The 17756-nt window shown below is 54.2% G+C and overlaps 1 protein-coding gene across 2 annotated transcripts in view; it reads right to left on the bottom strand.

The window, feature by feature from the left end:
- The window catches only part of PSD (pleckstrin and Sec7 domain containing), a 45913-nt gene that overhangs the window by 23070 nt on the left and 5087 nt on the right, over nucleotides 1-17756 (bottom strand). For both annotated transcript variants that reach the window (XM_062580153.1, XM_062580154.1), the window contains exon 5: nucleotides 11781-12224. In XM_062580153.1, the coding sequence (XP_062436137.1) occupies nucleotides 11781-12224 (444 nt within the window). The remainder of the gene's footprint in view (nucleotides 1-11780; nucleotides 12225-17756) is intronic.

Below are 17756 nucleotides of genomic sequence, written 5' to 3'. Positions count from 1 at the left end.
GTCTTCACAGAAGATGTCGTCCCCACTCGAAGGCTGTAAGGGTGTTGCTGTTGGGCTACAGCAACAAGGGAGGATGCTCTGAACTGCTTGTTTGCTCCTCCTGTACCTGCGGCCTTCAGGGTCTGGGCATCCTTCAGCTCCCTCTGCGTGTGCATCTGCAAGGAGCACCCTGCCCTACAGCTATCTGCGTGCATCACATGCTGTCCTATATATCTGAACTCATTTTTAACCTGGACAAACTCCTGGTGCTCCTCTTTGAGTGCAATTTATACACAAGACAAGAATATTATAATTCCTTCCCTTAGCCTTTCCCATCCACAAACCTCCAAGTACTTCACAGAGGAGAAAGCCGAGGCACAGAGAGCAGACTAAGGAAAACATGTGGCCTCCCATCTCACAGCATGGCGTACTGTCTTCTTCAGGCTGTCCATCAGCTCTCACCCCATCTTGCCTTAAAAGGCCACGTTAGCGCTCTCTTGGCTGAGCCTCCAAAGCAGTCGGACTCAGCGGCACACAAGTTATCCCAACAAAAAGTACGTAGAACCTAATCAACAATAAACATTAAGCAACTCTGACCTCGCTTAAATTTTCTGGCAGATCTTGCAATGTTCCAGTCTGATTTATTTTTAAAAGTCTCTAATTGACTTTTAAGAGGCCTACTCTCCTGAGCCAGTTACACAATCCAATCTCCTTGAGACTCCACTTGTTCCACTAAGGATGAAACCTCTCCACTGCTCAGCACTGGCCTCCTGTGCTGCATTTGTAGCTGGAATGCAGCGTGTCTTGGGAAAGCTCAGCATCACAGGGAAAGGCTGTCCTTTCTGTTTCAGGGGGCTCTTGCTTGCCTCCTCCCACCCTCTCAGCATCCACTATGAGCTAGGACCTGGGGAAGCTGTTCTGACCCTTGAGTCCGTGAGCCATTGGAGTAAAGCAGCTCCAACTCCTTGTGAGTCCTGGAGCAGATGCACTGGATGTGGACTAGAGCTGAGCTTGCCAGCGCTGGCGGCTGATTGCTGTGAGGTCTGGATGGGTGGCCCAGTGGGAGGTCTGGCTCCTGCTCGGCTCCAGACATCCTGATGGAGCCTGTCAATGGCCTCACGTGGCCTTCCTGGGAGCGGTGTGAGCATGGCCTTCGAGTCTGCCTGGATCCCCCTCCCAGCCCTGGGCCAGTGTGCTCAGGGGAGCCTCTGGCTGTACCTGGCAGGAGGCCGTCAGGTTCACTGTCAGTACGAACAGCACACCCTGCCTTGTGGGCACCCCTCCAAATGCCAGGCAGACACAGCTTCATTTTGTGACAGTGAAACCACTGTGTAACACAGACCCAAGACTGCTGTGTGGCTCTGGAGTCAAGCGTCTGGAACAGCTCTCATCCGTGTGCCTAAAACCTCTACCCTCCCCAAACAGGGCAGATGTGTCCCAAGGTGCCGCTGGAGCGGCCTGGGTGCTTGCCACCCTCCAGCTGCACCCGGGAGCACTGGCTGGCAGGGCCAAAACTGTGCTGGGGAGAGCTTGACAGGGAAACATCAGGTGCTGCTGGACCAGCCCTGGGCATATACCTTGGTCCCTCCTTATCTCCCTGTGCGGATGTAGCCGCTGTGCCCTTAGCCAAAGAACAGGGCTTACGGGCTATTTTTGCTTCCAGGAAACACTGAGATGAATCCACCCAGCAATTGACACTCACAGATGGTTTGTGGTGACTGTATTTTCTTCATAAGCTGCAATCACAGGGGCTCAGGCGCTGTCCCCTTCCCAGCCCGGGACCTCCAGGGTTCCTCCTCCAGCCACAGGCTGAGCTACCAAACCCAAAGCCACCTCACCACTGCTCCCTCACAGTCCAGCTGGACCCCAGAGCAAGCGGCTGCTCAGTCACACTCTGAAAACTTTTTCACTCTTAGCCAATATCACTGATATCCTGATACCCTTTTGGACCTTGCCTCATGGCTGGTAACCACATGGTATCTCCACATGTCTGGTAACTGCAAGGTGTCTCCTGCGGCAGACCTAGAGCTCTGAGGGTCTCTCCATGACCTATCTTCCCAAACTGTGCTCTTCAGTTTTCCTCTCTAGTGCAAAGTACCAAGCGCCAACTCATGGGCTCCCTACAAGAACTTCTCTGCCCTTCAACCTCCTCCTGCAGGTTCCCAACCTGTGGCTGCAATTCTTGCCTTGCCTCTTGAAATAGGTGTGCAAGGATCACAGCTTGCTTCTTAAAGTTGTTCTGCCAGCAGGGCCTGAGCCATGGCCAGCTCCAGCTCTACAGGAGAAGGGCTCAGATAGATGGGAAATAACTCAAGTCTGCTACACTCTGGAGCGAGAGCTCTGGAGAGATCCCAGAGCTGTCTGCTAGAGATCCCAGATGCCTAGGGCTGGTGACACCAGCAGTTCCAACGCTGCCGTGAGACATAGCTCCAGCATTGCCACTGCACGACCTGGTGCCACGGGACGAACGCTCCTTCCTGACTCCTCCTGCTCACGTTCAGCACAAAGATGGGGTAGCACTTGTGCCAGGGGCAGGCTGCGTGCCCGGTGCCCCACTCCCGCTGCCTCCAGGATGGGGTGCTCCCTATCCAGGCCCTCAATGCTCCTCCCTGGGGGCCCAGATTCCTCTGAAGGGCTGCAGGCAGTCTTCTTAGCCCCAAATCCTTCTGCTCTGCCCCCCTCTTTTCTGGCCAAACACCTCTTCTCCAGCCCCACACAACACACACTTCCCCAGTCCCACACAGTGCTATCCTGGGCCCCAGTGCCAGCACCCCATGGTGAGGGGTTACCTAGTGGTGGTGGCCGTGCTGAGGTGGGGGTCACCCTCTTGCGCTCCATCCTGACCGAGTGTGGGGTGCTCCTGTGTCCCTGCAGGGCAGGTTAATGCCACCTGCCCCATCCCCCCACCGGGGGGGGGGGGAGGGAGTTGCTAGGTGCCCCATCCCTTCCTGTTGCCATGGCACCCTCATGTCTGGGTGGCACACGGCCATCCCCGTGCGGGGATGCCGTGGGGCAGCCCCAGCTACACCGACACACACACAGGCACAGCAGGGTCACAGTGGGCCCACCCAGGTGGAGCAGGTGGTCGGGTGTCTGCAGGGAGTGCGGCACCCTGGCCAATGGGTCCCCATGCATGTGGCCACCTCAGTGACACAGGGGTTGGTGTCCCCCAGGCTTGTCTCAAGGTGGCAAAGTTCAAGGGACAGTTGTTGTCACTGCCCAAGCTCCCGTCCAGTAGCTCCAGAGAGTGCAGCACCAACCAGCCTTGCCTGTGGTGAGTGCCGATGGTAAAGTGGGCTCACCTTATTTCATAGGAGACTCTGGAGCAGGGAATTGAGTCTGCTTAGGTTTTGGGGCCAGGGGAGTCCCTGGCTCCAAGCTTACATGATGCTCCCAGAGATGGGCTCAAACTCTCCACTCAACAGCATGCAAGTGCTTGCGCACACAGAGACAGTTTAAAAGCTGATAGAAAGCCCCTGCCTTGCACCTGAGGGCATGCATCCAGAGCGTGTACAGGGCAAGAAGGAGGGAAATGCATGTGTGGTTTGTACAGGGAGCAAATGCTCTGTTTGGACTCTGGTAAGACAAAGCGGTGGGAAGGGGAAAGGGCAAGAAGCGGGGAATAGGCAGGAATTCCCTCAAGGGCCATGCACCGTGCCAAGCACACCATCCCTTGTCTATACTCTGTCTAATTTTTCTACTCCCCAGTGCCAAGACCTGCTGTGGGGAGTACTGTCCACACTGGTTGCCTGGGACCCACTGGGAGACCTGAGCACCCTTCCATGCTGGAATGGAGTGTGTCACCACAGGACACTCTCCATCCCCCTACCATGAACCCAGGCTCACCTGGCATTATGTTCCCTCAGGGACTGTTGGAAATCACAAACAAATCTTGCCTGGACAAGAGGCAGCCATAAGCCACTACCTCAGAAAAGCTTTCCCAAGGGGACTGACCTCCAACTTCTCACTCCTAGCACAGATATATTTGCAGGGTGGCTTCCCAATGCGCTACTCCCCAAGAGAAGAGAAGAAGATACATCCCTGGGCACAGGCTCAGCCAGATGGCAGTGGGTTTCAGCTGGGGATGCTCTGCTGAGCTCCTGGGTTGTCCAGCTCCTGCATGATACATTTCCCAGTGACTCATCTGCTGTAGGAAATTCAAAAATCCCAACTGTGATCCAAGTGCCACTTGCTTGGCAAGGAAGTCCACAGGACACTCAGTTTACTCCCTGCACCAGGAAGGGCAGGGAGCTTGGTCCAAACCTGAGGGACACAGGCATGGGGCAGACCAGCACTCTGCCCTCTATTCCCGACACCCCGCATGCATGGTTAGATGCACAACGCCTCAGCCAAGCGAGTCCAGCCCGCCTAATATCACTGCTAAGAATGTACCAGACCGGATCTTTGGCTGAGCTAAATAAATGCAGCTTCTTCCACTGGTCTCAGCAGAACGACTTTGATTTATGACCACCAAGATCTAGGCTGGTTCGTTCCTAGCAGAATTGAAGTTAGGACTGGGAGGACACTTGAAGGTCAGCCAGGCCAGCCTCCAACCACAGGCAGGACAGCCTTGCCTTCCTCACGCTGGCAGCTCTGTCTGAGCTGCTCCTCAAAACACTCAACTGCAGAGCTCCCCGCCACGAACGCTATTGCTATGAAAGCCAGGTAAAACCTAACTTTGGGCAATGGCACCCCTCTTCCATCCTGTTCCTCTGGAGAGCAACAATTAATCTGTTCTGCTAGACCCTCCCTTGCAGCATGTCCCTCTTCAGAGGTGGCTCCTCATCCTCTCCCTTGCCCCTATCCCACCGGCCCCTCTCACAGGGGACAGCTCAGATTCTGCAGAGGACAAGGACTGTCTCTGCAGGCATCTGAGTCCTCCCTCAGAACAGTTTCTAGAGTCAACAGGCTCCGAGGTCCTTAAAATCAGGTTACTCACCAATCAGGCGAAGGGTCAGCTTCTCTTTGAGAGATAGAGATGTCATGATATTAATCCAGGGAAATCTGGATCTCTCAGACCTTTGGGCAAAGTCCAGTCAACAGGGTTTGAGCGAGACCCATGGGGCCACAGTAGTAGAAATTAAAACTAGACGCAAAAGGCCACTTCACGTAGAGATCTCTGGCACTGACCTCAGGATGGAGGAGCTCTTCTGCGCCAGGACCTACGATCCGAACTGCAACCTCCCTGCCGGAGCTGACTGGTGTGTTCAGCGTGGTCCTGGGGCTGCCTGCCCCGGTACCCTCCACGAGGAAGGTGGCTCTCCACGGGGCCCTGCAGCTCTTAGCTATGTCCTCAAGGGCGATCAGAGCCTGTGCGGCTCCCCTGTGCCCCCGAGCAGCTGCCTGATCCCAGCCTGGAGGCCAGCCTGGCATCACCCTGCGGGCCAAGCAGGCAGCTCCACGCGGCACCCCCAGCTTGCGCACAGGGATAGCTGCAAGCCAGGGACAGCCAGCCCGCGGCACGGGGCGCTGCCGAGCCTCCCGGCCCTTAGTGCTGCCCTCCAAGGGGAGCCTGGCTCTCCCGCGCTGCAGGGACCCTACCAGGAGGTAACGCGCGTGGCTGGCACCCCTGGGCCTCCGCCTCCTCCCCTTCGCTCTCCATGCCGCCGGGCTCCCGGCTCGGCCGCTCGGCCCCTCCGCTCCCGCCCTGCCTAGGCCCCGCAGCTCCAGCCCCTTCCCATCGTCTCCCATGCAGCCTCCGCGCCTGCCTGCCTCCCCTTCCTCCCTCCCTCCTCATCCTGCGTGTGGCTGTCTCTGCCTGTCTCTCACCGCAGCTCCCCCTCCTCCTTGGCTTTGCGCTCGGAGAGGGGAGGTGGGGGCTGGGGCCATCAATTTAGCTCAGCAAGGGGCTTGCTCTCACCGGGAGCCACCTTGCTCTCCAGACACATGAGCCACCTGCCTGAGCCCCGGGTAGGTGACTCCGAGCGTTTTTCTGTGCCTGCTGCATGTGCCAGGACCACTCCTGCTACACGCGTGTGCAGCACAGCACGGAGCACTTCCAGCTCCCTGGTGTGCACGTGCCTGCCCATCTGTGAACAGGCACTTGCCTGTGTGCGCGTGGGGCTCCACGTGGGCATGCGTGTCCCTGGCTGTGCATCACCCTCTTCTGCCCTTGCCAGTTCCTCCCCATCTCCAAGCATGCGAGTGTGCCCCAGTGTCGCTCGCCTCCCTCTGTGCACATCTCGCGCACATGTATGGCACATGCCCGGTGTGACAGCCCAAACCACTCACCCTTGCTCCTCGCAAGCCCTGTCTGCAAACCCTGACCTCGCTGCCCGGCCAGTATTGGCTCCTGCTGCCCTTCACGCCTTGATCTGGGAATGGCTGAGCCAGACCAAGCTGCACGCGGCCACCCGCCTGTTCCCCATGCTGTCCCCCCTTTCCATGTTTCCATCCTGTCCTTGTCACCCTGCTTCCTCCATGCAGCCCTCCACCCTCCTGCATCCCACCTCTGCCTTCTACCCCACAGCCTCACACAGGCGGGCACCAGGCTGGGCACAGCGCTCAGTGCACCGTCACACCAGTTTGCCCAGCGATATCCAGCCGCCTCCCTGCTCAGGTCATCTGAGACTAGCTGAGGAACCTGCATGGCCCCTGCGATGGGGGGGCACCAGCTCGCTGCCTGCTGCAGTAACAAAAGGGACCTTATAAAGAAGCACAGCACAGCATGTTGGCACGGCCTGCCGCTCCAGCACGCGCGCCAGCAGCTGCGATCTGGCATGGAAAAAGGCTTTACTCCCGGCACATCCTCCACCTGGGGCGGCTGCCAGCCCGAGGAGCTCCCTGCTCTTCCCACACAGCCCTATCTCCAGGGCTGATTTCTCCCTCTAGCGAGACTCCAGACCTGCTGCCCATCACTGGACTATCTGAGCCCCTTCACCAGGGACTCTGCAACCCTGCTCTGCTGGCTGGTTCTCCTGCCTGCCCTTCTTTCCATCCCACCTCAGGCGATGCCCTCAATTCTGCCAGTCCCTGCAGAACCTGCTTAGCTTGCTTCCCCCAGGGATGTCATGTGGGGCAATTAATATCCCCTCTCTCTGCAGCGCTGATAAATGCTCCTCGGGGCTGGTCACGCCTGCAGCGGGGACAAGGCAGGCTCCGGAGGAGCAGGATGGGAGACGGGCAGGCCGGGGAAGCAGAGCTGCTGGATTTTAGGGGGGTTGCACTGTGCGGGAGGCACGATTTGCCATTCCTGCCTCTTTGGGGCTGGTGTCCTGAGCTCTGCAGTGCTGGTGGGGAGGGGCGGCAGCCCCGGCCTGCCTATGTATGGTATTGCGGCAGCAAGGCTGCACTCACGGCCTCCTCACACCCGGCAGCGCTGCAAAGCCCTGGGATTTGGATTACTAATTGCAAAATTCTGGCTGCCACCGCCGGGGCGATCTTCCTGGGGTCGTCACAGCTGCCCAGCTCCCACCCCTCCATCTCACCAGCATCACGCGTGCCCCTGGCAAGTCCTGCCAGCCCAGAGACCCTACATGTGTTATTTTCCCCCCACTCCGCCCCGACCGCAACACCCTGCCTTCTGCTCCCCACTCAGGCACTCACTCTGTGGGTTACAGTCACTGCTCTGGGGACAGACTGCTTCAAACGCAGCCCTCAGCCCGGTGAGAGCCAGGGACCTGCACACCATCATCTCCTACCCCAACAGGGCAACAGCTTGTGGCATGCCCCCAAAGCGAGGGCCAGGCGCTCATGGAGCCACTGTCCCACTCTGGAGGTCCCACTGCACAGTGTCCCACTATGGGGGAGGGGGGGCAGGGGCCCACATGGCAGGGTGGCCAAGCTGCCCAGTGTGGGGTATCCCACTATAGGGTTTCCCACCATAGGGTGGTTGTCAGGGGACCCCACAGCAGAGCCTTTCCCACTGCTGTGTGCTATCTAATTGGGAAGGGGAAAAGTGGCTCCTAACGTGGGGAGCGCAGGAAGGCCTGTTCCTGGGACACACAGGGCTCAGGTGGGAGCCAGGTTCTCCTCAAGCTCAGGGATAAAAGCACTGAGGTGGCCCCCTCTGCTCCTCATCCAGCTTCCAGCTGGAAGTCTCAATGTCTTGCTGTTCAGCCAGTATTAACCTCCTTTTAACTAAGGACATCAGAGGCAGCAGAGGCATACCAATGCCAGGGCAGGGTTTGCTATGTTTTCACTTAGGCAAATCTCTTATGTACAAGGTCAAGATAAGAGCATTGGCTCAGAATATCATGTGCTAAGGGACACCAAAGCCTTGGTCTGAGCCTTGAGGATGTGCAAACCAAGGTTATCTCACCATGTCAGACAGCGAGGACACCACAGCTCCAAGCGGCTACCAAATCCACCTACCAGCAATGTAAGAGTGGCAGCCTTGGCACTTCTACCTCCCACAGAAATGGAACATTATGGTCTGCAGAGCAATTGCATCTGACCTGGACTCCAATCCATCACTGATCGATACAAAAAGTAATGCCAAATGTTTCAGAGGCACAAGTGGGACAGGCAGCTGACAGCACACAGAGGTCCAGGCACTCCTGGTGTTAACCACCAGTAACTCCTCATGCCAAAGCCCTGCAACCTGAGAACACACCTCTGCCCACCCCAATGGGCGATGTAAAACCACAACCTCTACTGCAGGGTTCCCTGAGGCCTCGTGGGGACAGCACATAGGCCTCTCTGAAAGCCTGAGCCCAGTATGAGGGACTGCTGCACCAGCCTCTTGATCCTGGAGGGAGCAGAGAGAAGCGGGTGGCAGGCAACATCTGACATGCAGTGTCAGTCAGCAAGCTGCACCTCATACTCGGCTGTGGCTTGGGGGCAGTGAATGGGATTTATACATCTGTGCTCATGGCACTATCTACACAGCTCGCAACATGCAGCCAGCTGTAAATCCCCCACTCCAGTCACACTAGCACGGGTGATCAGCATGGTAGAGGCTTTGGAGGTTCCTGAGCTTCTTTCCTTGGCTCTTTCCATTAAGACTCATTAATAGGAGCATCACAAGAATACTCACTGCTTGAACTGTGAGCAGCTCTGCTGAGCTCCCACTCGTGGGCAACCCTTCAAAGAATCAGGCTTGACACTTCTTCCTCAAATTACTTGAGAAGTTTTAGGTTTCTGTATAGCTCCTCTCTGAGTCTAGAAAGCTGGTTAGCATCAGTGATGGGAAAGAGGAAATTTCTTCCACCTCTGCCTTGACAGAAAACAATGCCTCCCACCTCCCAGAAGACCGGAGATATCTCCTGCCTTTAGGCTGGCTTGGTACAGGGAGCAACAGGGGGACCTGTCCAGACAACAGGCAATTTCAGCACCCAGTATCCTGCATCTTGCGTGGTTCCCACTCTGGTTTATACTGCCCAATCAAATCTTCAGTCCTGTCCACTGGGCAAGACACCAGATCATAACCACATCTGCCTCCACGTCTGTGATCTTCCATGAGGGCCATAAGGGAAGACTCATCCAATGCCTGGGGAGCAGAGAGCTGTGCTGCTGCCTGCTGGGGTCCTGGTGCAAGTCCCTGCTCCCATCAAGCCATGTCTCACATACTTCACTCACTTGCTCTAAAGCAGCACAGCAGTTCTGCAAATCAGCTGCAGGCCAAGGTGCTGTAGGAGGGAAATGGGGTCTGTACGGGTCCAAGAGGAAACCTGAGAAAAAACCTACGGAGGCATTTTATGCTGAACAATAAAAAAAATACCCCAAGGAATAATTTCTAAATGAAGGCGAGTTGCTTGGGACTCGGAGTGCCTACACATGTGTGTGTTTAAGAAGAATAGATTAGCTTGTATAGTTTATGGAAGGAAAATCCAAGCCACAGGGTCCCCAGGTCAGACTATGCAGCAAGGGCTACAGCTCGATTTCCCCTGTGTTCCCCTTCTCTGCAGGGCAGAGGAGTGTGTGGTTTTAGACAGGCCTGGAAGAGGACAAGAGAAGACAAGAGGCCCAGCAAAGACAGGCCCAGCAAAAATCCACAGGGCAGGAGAGTTCTGTGATGTTTCAATTAAACCTTCTCTGTTAGGAAGGATGGCAGCAAGCCCAGAACATATCTAGGCTACAGGGGAGATCCCTCCATGGCCTCTGTCACAGCCCAGTGCTGCTCCAAAACCTGTGCTAGAAGAGGAGCACAGAGCTCCAGTGCCCTTGATGTTCACTACAGTGAACATCAGCCACTGAGCAAAAATCTCTTCTAAGCCTCTTCACTGCCATTCCTATTGTTAGCTGTGTCATTTCTCCCCATCTCCTGTGACCCCTGCAGCGGCACTGACATAGTAAAACAGCATCCTATGAATGGTGAGATGCTGTCCCTTTGGTTTCTCTAGGGTACTCTATTTTGGTCCTTTGCTTTGGCAGATAAATAACAAGCTGATTCTTCCTCCAGAAAGCAATGATCATGGCTGGATACTGCCACCCTTCACTGCTTTGTGCCTCTCAGACATAACCAGCTTTGCTGCACAGATCTCACTTGGCCTCTGTGCCACCTTGCCAAGACTTCAGCGTCAGCCCTGTCCAAAGGAAAGGGAAAGCCTAACTCAGTGCTTCTCTCCCAAGACAGCCTTGGGGGTGATTCAGGGACCACAGGTATCCAGCACTGCAGACAGCCAGAGATGACACAGAGCTCAGTTCCCACATGATCACCTCAAGCTGAACCCATGAGGCCAGCACAGGTTGTTGCCAGAAGGGATGCTGGGTTTGGTCTTGACAGCTGAGGGAAAGACAAGCTTCTCTCCCCTCTAGCACTTCCCTGAGCCTTGGTGGGAAAGCCTACAAGATGGGTGAGGGATTCAGGAGACTCTTGCATTGCGTAAGAAGTTGCTGGAGCAGAGAGGAGACCTTGCAGGGAGGCAATGGAAATGGGAAAACTGATGTGATTGAGACAACAGGTTATCTGAGAGCCACTGGCTCTGCAGCTGAGCCATGAGATGGGACATGACATCTAAAGAGGACCTGTTTGCACTCCAGATGAATGTACCCCGGAAAAGAGGAAAAGATGCAGCCTGCCAACCAGCTAAGACTCTGCTGGGAGGGGGAAGAGTCCAAACAAGGCATTGTCTCAGCCTGGAGATGGTCTTATATATGGACAGGTTGGAAATGGTGAGGCTGAGCAGCTCCAGCCTACTCCGCCAGAGATCTCTCCAAGGCGGGGGGGAGGGTGGCTATTCTGAGCTTGGGTGCAGTCAGGCTAGGAGCAATGTACACAGAGAGTCATTAGTGGGCTGAGCTCATCTCCAGTCTTGGTCTCCCAGCATAGACAAAGCTAAGGAGGTTCAGGAGGTCAAGCCAGGCCAGAACAATATGTACCGGACTGTGGGACTCTCATCGTTCAAGAAATAGGCCGCTGCTCAGATGGGGAGGGATGCAGCAGTAGCAGGGAGTCTTGACCTCCAGGATGAAAAGGCTCTTTAATATCTACCAATACCAGCTTCTGATAGGCCTCTCCATGCTGGCACCACAGATGCTGGACTGTCCTGCAATGGGAACCACCACAGGACTGAAGTCTTGAAACTCTCTGTTTGCTAGGCTGGATGTAATTCCACAGTCCTCCAGCACCAGCAAAGCTAATGAAGAAGAAAGGATGAGATGTGCTCTCACCTACATGCTGACCTCAGCATGATGGTGATTACTGGCCTCATCAGCCACTTAACAGGGCCAGGCCTGTTCTGACCCACCAGGAATAGTTCATGCTTTATGCAGAATTGTCTTTACTATTGAAGATCCAACACATACAGTCCTGACCCTTCCTCTCTTCGCCAATGACATAGATCAGGCTCTGGTCAGGGTTAGACTCAACACCCAGACTTAGAGGCCCAAGTGGGCAATAAATGACTTTGATCACTCACCTCATGTTGGAGGCCAAGGGAGTACCAAAGCTGTCCTCTGAGTGACAAGGGCTGTGCCGAGCACCTTTCCCTTGCCTTCCTCGCTCCTCCTCCCTCTCAGTCCATGGAGCATCTGTGGCCGAACTGGTCCCAGAGTCTGGCTCCAAGTGAGCCAGAGGAGCAAAGTTCTCCTCAATCAGCTTGGCGCTGTCTTGAATCTGTCCCTGTACTTCTGGGGTGAGGGTTGGGAGGTCAAAGGTGAAAATGGTCCCATGGGTGCGGGCTGGGGAGGAAAGGATGTCGATGGAGTCCAGGCTGGTGTAAGACGTGCCTTTGGCTCGATGGGACTCCATGATGCTCTCAAAATGCTTGCTGAAAGAATCCATGCCATCCTTGGAGAGGCTGTGCCCTAGGAGAAAGGGCACTGGAGACTTGAGCATACTCTGTGTTTCTTGATCCATGATCCTAGAGGGAAAGAAAGTGAGAATAACTGGTCACTGAGGAGCAATGGATCAAAGCCCAAAAACAAAAGCCCATGTTCTGCTCTGGAAAGAAACTGGGAAGGGCAGAAATCTCCTCTAAACATCTGTGGGATGCCAGGCCTCAAAGGAAAAGCCTCACCTGTCCAAGACATCATGGGAACAGGGACTGCACTGGACTCCCTCCAGACATACGCTTCTCCTTTAATGCAACACAGACTTTTGTTCCTTTAGTGGCTCATCCTCATAAGAAGCTTATGAGATGGCTACTGCTTCCAGTCACTTGACTTGAGGTTAGATCCAATAAAGGGCTCAAGTGCCAGAAGCAAGACGTGGTTCTTCAGCTCCATTTCTGCCAAATCTGGAAGTGCCTGAATTTTCCATGTGCCTTCAGAGCTCTCTGGCACCCAGAATGCTCTTCCTGAAGCTGCTTAGAAAAACACAGTACCTTCTTCCACAGATGTGCCATCATGGTCTCACAGTGAAGTGCCCACACTATGCCTAACATCCACCTGCAAGGTCTACACAAAAACTGGTTGTTGACATTTGTTTTAAAGCAGGAGGAAAAAGTAGGATGGCTGAAAGATTAGAGCACCTGCAAAAGAACTAGGCTGGGATCAGCTAGGCTTACCTCCTACGAGACTGCTCTAACCACTAGGCTATACCTTCCCTGACAAAGCCAAACCACTATGTAAAATGTAATATGACAGATGATACCAGGGAGACAGCAGGATATCCTATCCCGAGAGCAGGGACCAAAACCCAGGGCTTTCCTCCTCATGGAGGCATCCTAACCACATCCTCTTTTGCTGCCCTGTGGCTCAGCTTCAGTAGGAAGCTGGGCAGAGACACATGGGACAGCAGCGCTTTCTGCTGTCTGGTCCCCAGTACTCTCTGGGACTTAGCACAAAGCTATCCTGAGGTCCCAGGTTTTTCCAGGCAGTATGTAGGGAACCTTATGCCCAGCACTGGGCTTGGGGTCCTTGCCTGTTGGCCCCACAACCCAAAGGCCAGGCTTAGCCCTGGCTAACTATCTTGTCATGTATCAACCCGGCAGTAAGGCCCAGCCCATCCCTAGCACAGGTCTGCGTCCAGCCCAAGGCAAGAGTTTCTAAATCCTGAACCTTTGAGTGCTTTGTCAGGTAAATGAGGTAAATTACAGCCAGGCGGTCAGTCTGGGTATGTGACAGTACAGATATTTCCAACCCAGAGAACATCAATGCTTCATTTGTATAAGCACAAATGCAACCATAAAAGCCAATTTTACTCATAACCTGCTATCACCTTATTAAAATGCCAGAAAAGCACTTGTTATGCCACTGTCTTCTCTGATTAAAAGAGAAGAACTGATCTAGCTTGTCATAACATTTGTTATGAACAAACAGCTTCACGCAGAGGGCTCAGAAAATGTATTGCCGTTACAAGCACCAAATGACTTCCAATTAATTAGCCTTTGTATACTGCTCAGAAATCCCACTCTGATTATTTCACTAGGCTGTGAGCTGACAACTTTACTCCACCAGAAGGCCAGGAGGCTTCAAGGGGAGCTCAGCTAAGCGAGAAGGAGGTATGAAGGGCAGGATGAAGGGTGTTCCTGTCAATCCACCAGTGTTTCCTCAGGTTGTGTAGTCCTGGTCTACACTTCTACCTATTCCACTATAAGCCACTCAGTGGTGGCTCCTGCCTGGTATACTCAAGGGTGGAGAGACCTCTTTATAGATGAGTTTACAGATATGACTGTTCATTCACTGTCCTTACCATCCAGCAACCCTCTCTTAAATCAAGCTAATGCTGCCAACTTCATTTTGCATCTAGCATCCAACAGGAGGGCTGTGGGCTATACCAGAGAGGACAGTACCAGCAGACAGAAGGGACCTTGTTCCCAGGAGAGGCTAAGGGAACTGAGCAGAATCTCGTGATCAGGTACGTTGCCAAAATGCAGAAAAAACATAGCTGGTTTTGTCCCCACCACCGAAACTCTGGGAACTATTTCTCCACTCTGAAATATTGAGCCAGCTCTACATAAAACAGTTCAGATCCAGATGGATCTAGTCACAGTAACATGGGCACAAAGTTGCCTGAACGTACCGCTCCTGCTCAGATCTAGCTGTCCCATCAGCCCTGTGCTGCCCAGCCTTCCCTGGCTCCAGCTTCTGCCAGGCGCCTTGTGTCCTGCTCCCAGGAAAGCTGCACATTTGCAGGAAGGATCGGTGCAGAGATATATGGTCACAAAACAAGGGAAACGCAGCTGAGAGGAGCAGACCAGGGGAGGAGATGCGAAGGCTGTAATTAAGCATCTGCACAACAGCAAGGGGCAGTGGAGTAACAAATATGTTTCCCGCTTTGGCCGTAGGAGCTGGTGCAAGAGCTCCCACCCCAGGGAGCAGGGGCTGCCCAGGCCTGCTGAAAGCAGGAGGCATCGGCACTCGGGGCAACTGCCTTCAGTGCTGAGCCGCGGTTCTGCAGCCACGTTGGGCTCTGGGTCTGAGGCTCTGTCTCAGCACAACGTGAGAGGCTTGTGGCTACTGAGGCAGGTTAAGCATATGCTTATGCGTTTGATTAAATCGGTGCCTTAACCATTTTTTAATCCCCAACAAGGCTTGCCCTGCAGCTATTTTCTCTCCGCAAGCAGAGAGCACAAGCCAGCTGCGCGGCTCTCGGAAAGGGCTCCCCAGGTAACAGATTTTCCAAGGGTTTTCCTGGGCCAGGCTGCTCTGTTTGCCAGCGAGAAAACACAACTCTGCTTCCTGCCAGCCCTGCGCCTCCCAGGGGACCCGGGACCACGCTGCAAAGCCCTCTGCCACCTTACCCGCCAGGCGGCCAGTGCTGCCGGCCACGCTGGCCCTCCGGGGCCCCACCAGCGGGAGCCTGGCAGCCACATCTGATGGGAGGCCACTATGGGAGGAAGGGATTTGAGCCTGTTCCTGCTGGCAGGTCTCAGCTCTCCAGGACTAATGGGACTAAAGACAGTAAAGGCTTAGACTAGTCATTAGAGGCAGTAGATCTGACTCTAAATATATTCAGCAAGCAGATTGGCTGGAAGAAGACGCTGTTTCTTCTGTCACTTTCCTTTGCCTGTTTGATTTTGCGCTGGATTTTCTAGACAGACATCCTGCCAGCTGTTAGCATGCTCTCTTACTACGAGATGGTAAATCACACAAAATACCCTTTGGCCAGAATATCAAGGACAACAGGATAGTATCAAGCCAAAATCCCCCTTACAGAGGGTGCTAAACCCCTAAGGATAGATTTGCAAGGGGATTTACATGTCTAAATGCTGTGAATTGGCATCCAAAGGAAATCAGGTGCTTCAATAACTTCGTGGGGCTGGTTCTTCCCAGCTACTAACAACCTGCTCTGCAGAGCAACTGCTGGGATCACATCACGAAATGCTGGTTCCCCGCGGCAGGGACTGGCCTGGCTGACAGCAGCGCTTGCAGCAGCAGGGCAGCACTAGGTGCTGGCGGGGGCTTCTTTAATCACCCTCAGCATTGCCCCTTCTTTGAGCAGGTACAGCAGAAAGCTTCAAGTAGAAGTCATCATTGCTGGGGACTGGTAAACAGGAAGGAGGACTGCAGCTGCAGAGCACAGAAACAGCGCACAAGCAAAAACCCAGAGCTATAATGCAGACACAAAACAAGCTCACGTTTCTGGACTAGTGATTTTCAAATGTTGTCTGCAGAATCTGCACCTAATTAGGAAATGTTCTGGGGTCTGCAAATCTAAAAGGCTGAAAGCCGCTGGCAGACAGAGAAGCCCTGTAAAATGAACATGACGCCCCTATATATGTATTGGTAGTTATACGGGGAGCACTGTGTTTAGGAGCAACACTATGTTTAGGTATACGCCAAGATTTCTAGCACTGTATGGGGAGATATAAAAAAAATATTGCAGGGGACAGAAAACAGGTCTAGGCTTACAGCTCATATGTAATGACCTAGTACATACTTGGAAATAAAATAACTTGTGTGCAGCAATAATACTATCACATTAGACCTTACTCAAAACTTATGTTACAAATTTGTTTGGAGAAAAGTAGATTTCCTATTAAAAATAATTTATTTTCAGCTTTTCTGCATAATTCCAAGTTTTGGAGGGCCAGGCAGGAGGCAGGGAGAGAGATACCTGTCCCCTCTACTAGAGAGGCAAGCAACAGACCAGCTCTCCCCCATGAAGCACGCGCTACCATCCATTTCAGCCCAGGGCCTTCAGGCTTTTCTTTCACAAGGCAGAGGCACCACTATGGGACCTGAGGGTTATTTTTTATTGTCTCTTTCCAGTGCCAACACCAAAACATCCCCAATCCCTTTCCTTCATCCAAGTGCTTCCTGCCTGCCTCGTGCACAGTTAGGTTTGCAAGCACGTGAGCACATCGCCCTCCCTCTCCTTGCACACAGGTATCACCAGCTTTGCTGTGCCCAGCAGCACCCAGGCGAGATCTCTCCTCATGATCAAACCACGGCTCAACCAACTCCTTGGTCTGCTCTGCAGGGTGTCACCAAGCTCCTCACCCCTCAGGTTCCCAGCAAGTGGTTCTCCCTGGAAAGGTCCACTGCCACCTCAATGGCGATTGCTCTGCCCCTGCAGCTTCCCAGGGCAGTCACTTGCTCTTCCCTCTCCAGGGCCCAAGTCTCCAAATTGCTGGGAGCTAGCTCAGGTCCTATGTGCCAGGTACCTGCCTGCACACAAACGTGTAGTGCTGCTCCTCCTGGGACTAGCTAACCCTAATGAAGAGGCTAAGCAGAGCCTCATGTTACTCTGCTCTTCCAACTGCAGGTGGCATCTCCACAAAGTCCTCACCTGCAAGCTGATCCATACAGCTCCATATGACACTGCATCCTGGGCCCCATCAAGACAAATGGTCCTGCTGGCCCAGCTGCCACCCCAGGGCCTTTCAGCTCCCAGGACTTGATCCTGGCCAGCCATGTGTCTGTAGGCCGTGGCTGGGCCCCTGGTGAGGAAGAGGCAGAGATGCTCTTTGCTTGTGCACCCTGAAGTCTCAGTATGGAGCTTGGCTCTGCAAGGGTCAGCCCCAACACTGATGTTGCCTGGAAGCATTTCATGGACTGAGGCAGCTTGGTTCCCTTGTTTCCCGCTCCTCTACAGCATCACCCAGCTGCCCCCAGACTGGTTTCCAGAAGAGGGATGGCCTAGTCTGGACTCAGGGTCTGGACACAGTGTCTCCTTTCCAGCTAAATGTCTTGTTCTCTGCTGTGATACGCACCAGTGCATGGGCAGCACTGCCTGCCATTGCACCCTGATGTCCTGAGCTTCCCCTGATGCTGCTGCAGCAAAGGCTGTGGTGACCTCGTCCTTGCCCACCCTGCCCAGTGCCCTCAGAGAGCCAGAGCTCCGCAGACCATGCCACGGGATCCACCTCAGCTGGGACCTGGGGCCCATTTCAATGCCCCTTTAGCATGCGTCAGCAGTGCCAGCACCATCCACGGGCTCTGGGTCAGGCCCTGAGCACCTCTCTCCCAGCCTCCTGCTCTGCCTTTGCATCTTCCGAGCTCATTCA

The sequence above is a fragment of the Rhea pennata genome, chromosome 7, assembly GCF_028389875.1.
Source record: "Rhea pennata isolate bPtePen1 chromosome 7, bPtePen1.pri, whole genome shotgun sequence".
In the NCBI taxonomy this organism is placed as follows: Eukaryota; Metazoa; Chordata; class Aves; order Rheiformes; family Rheidae; genus Rhea; species Rhea pennata.
The sequence above is the reverse complement of the archived record's forward strand: the minus strand, read 5'-3'. Positions and strand labels throughout refer to the sequence as shown.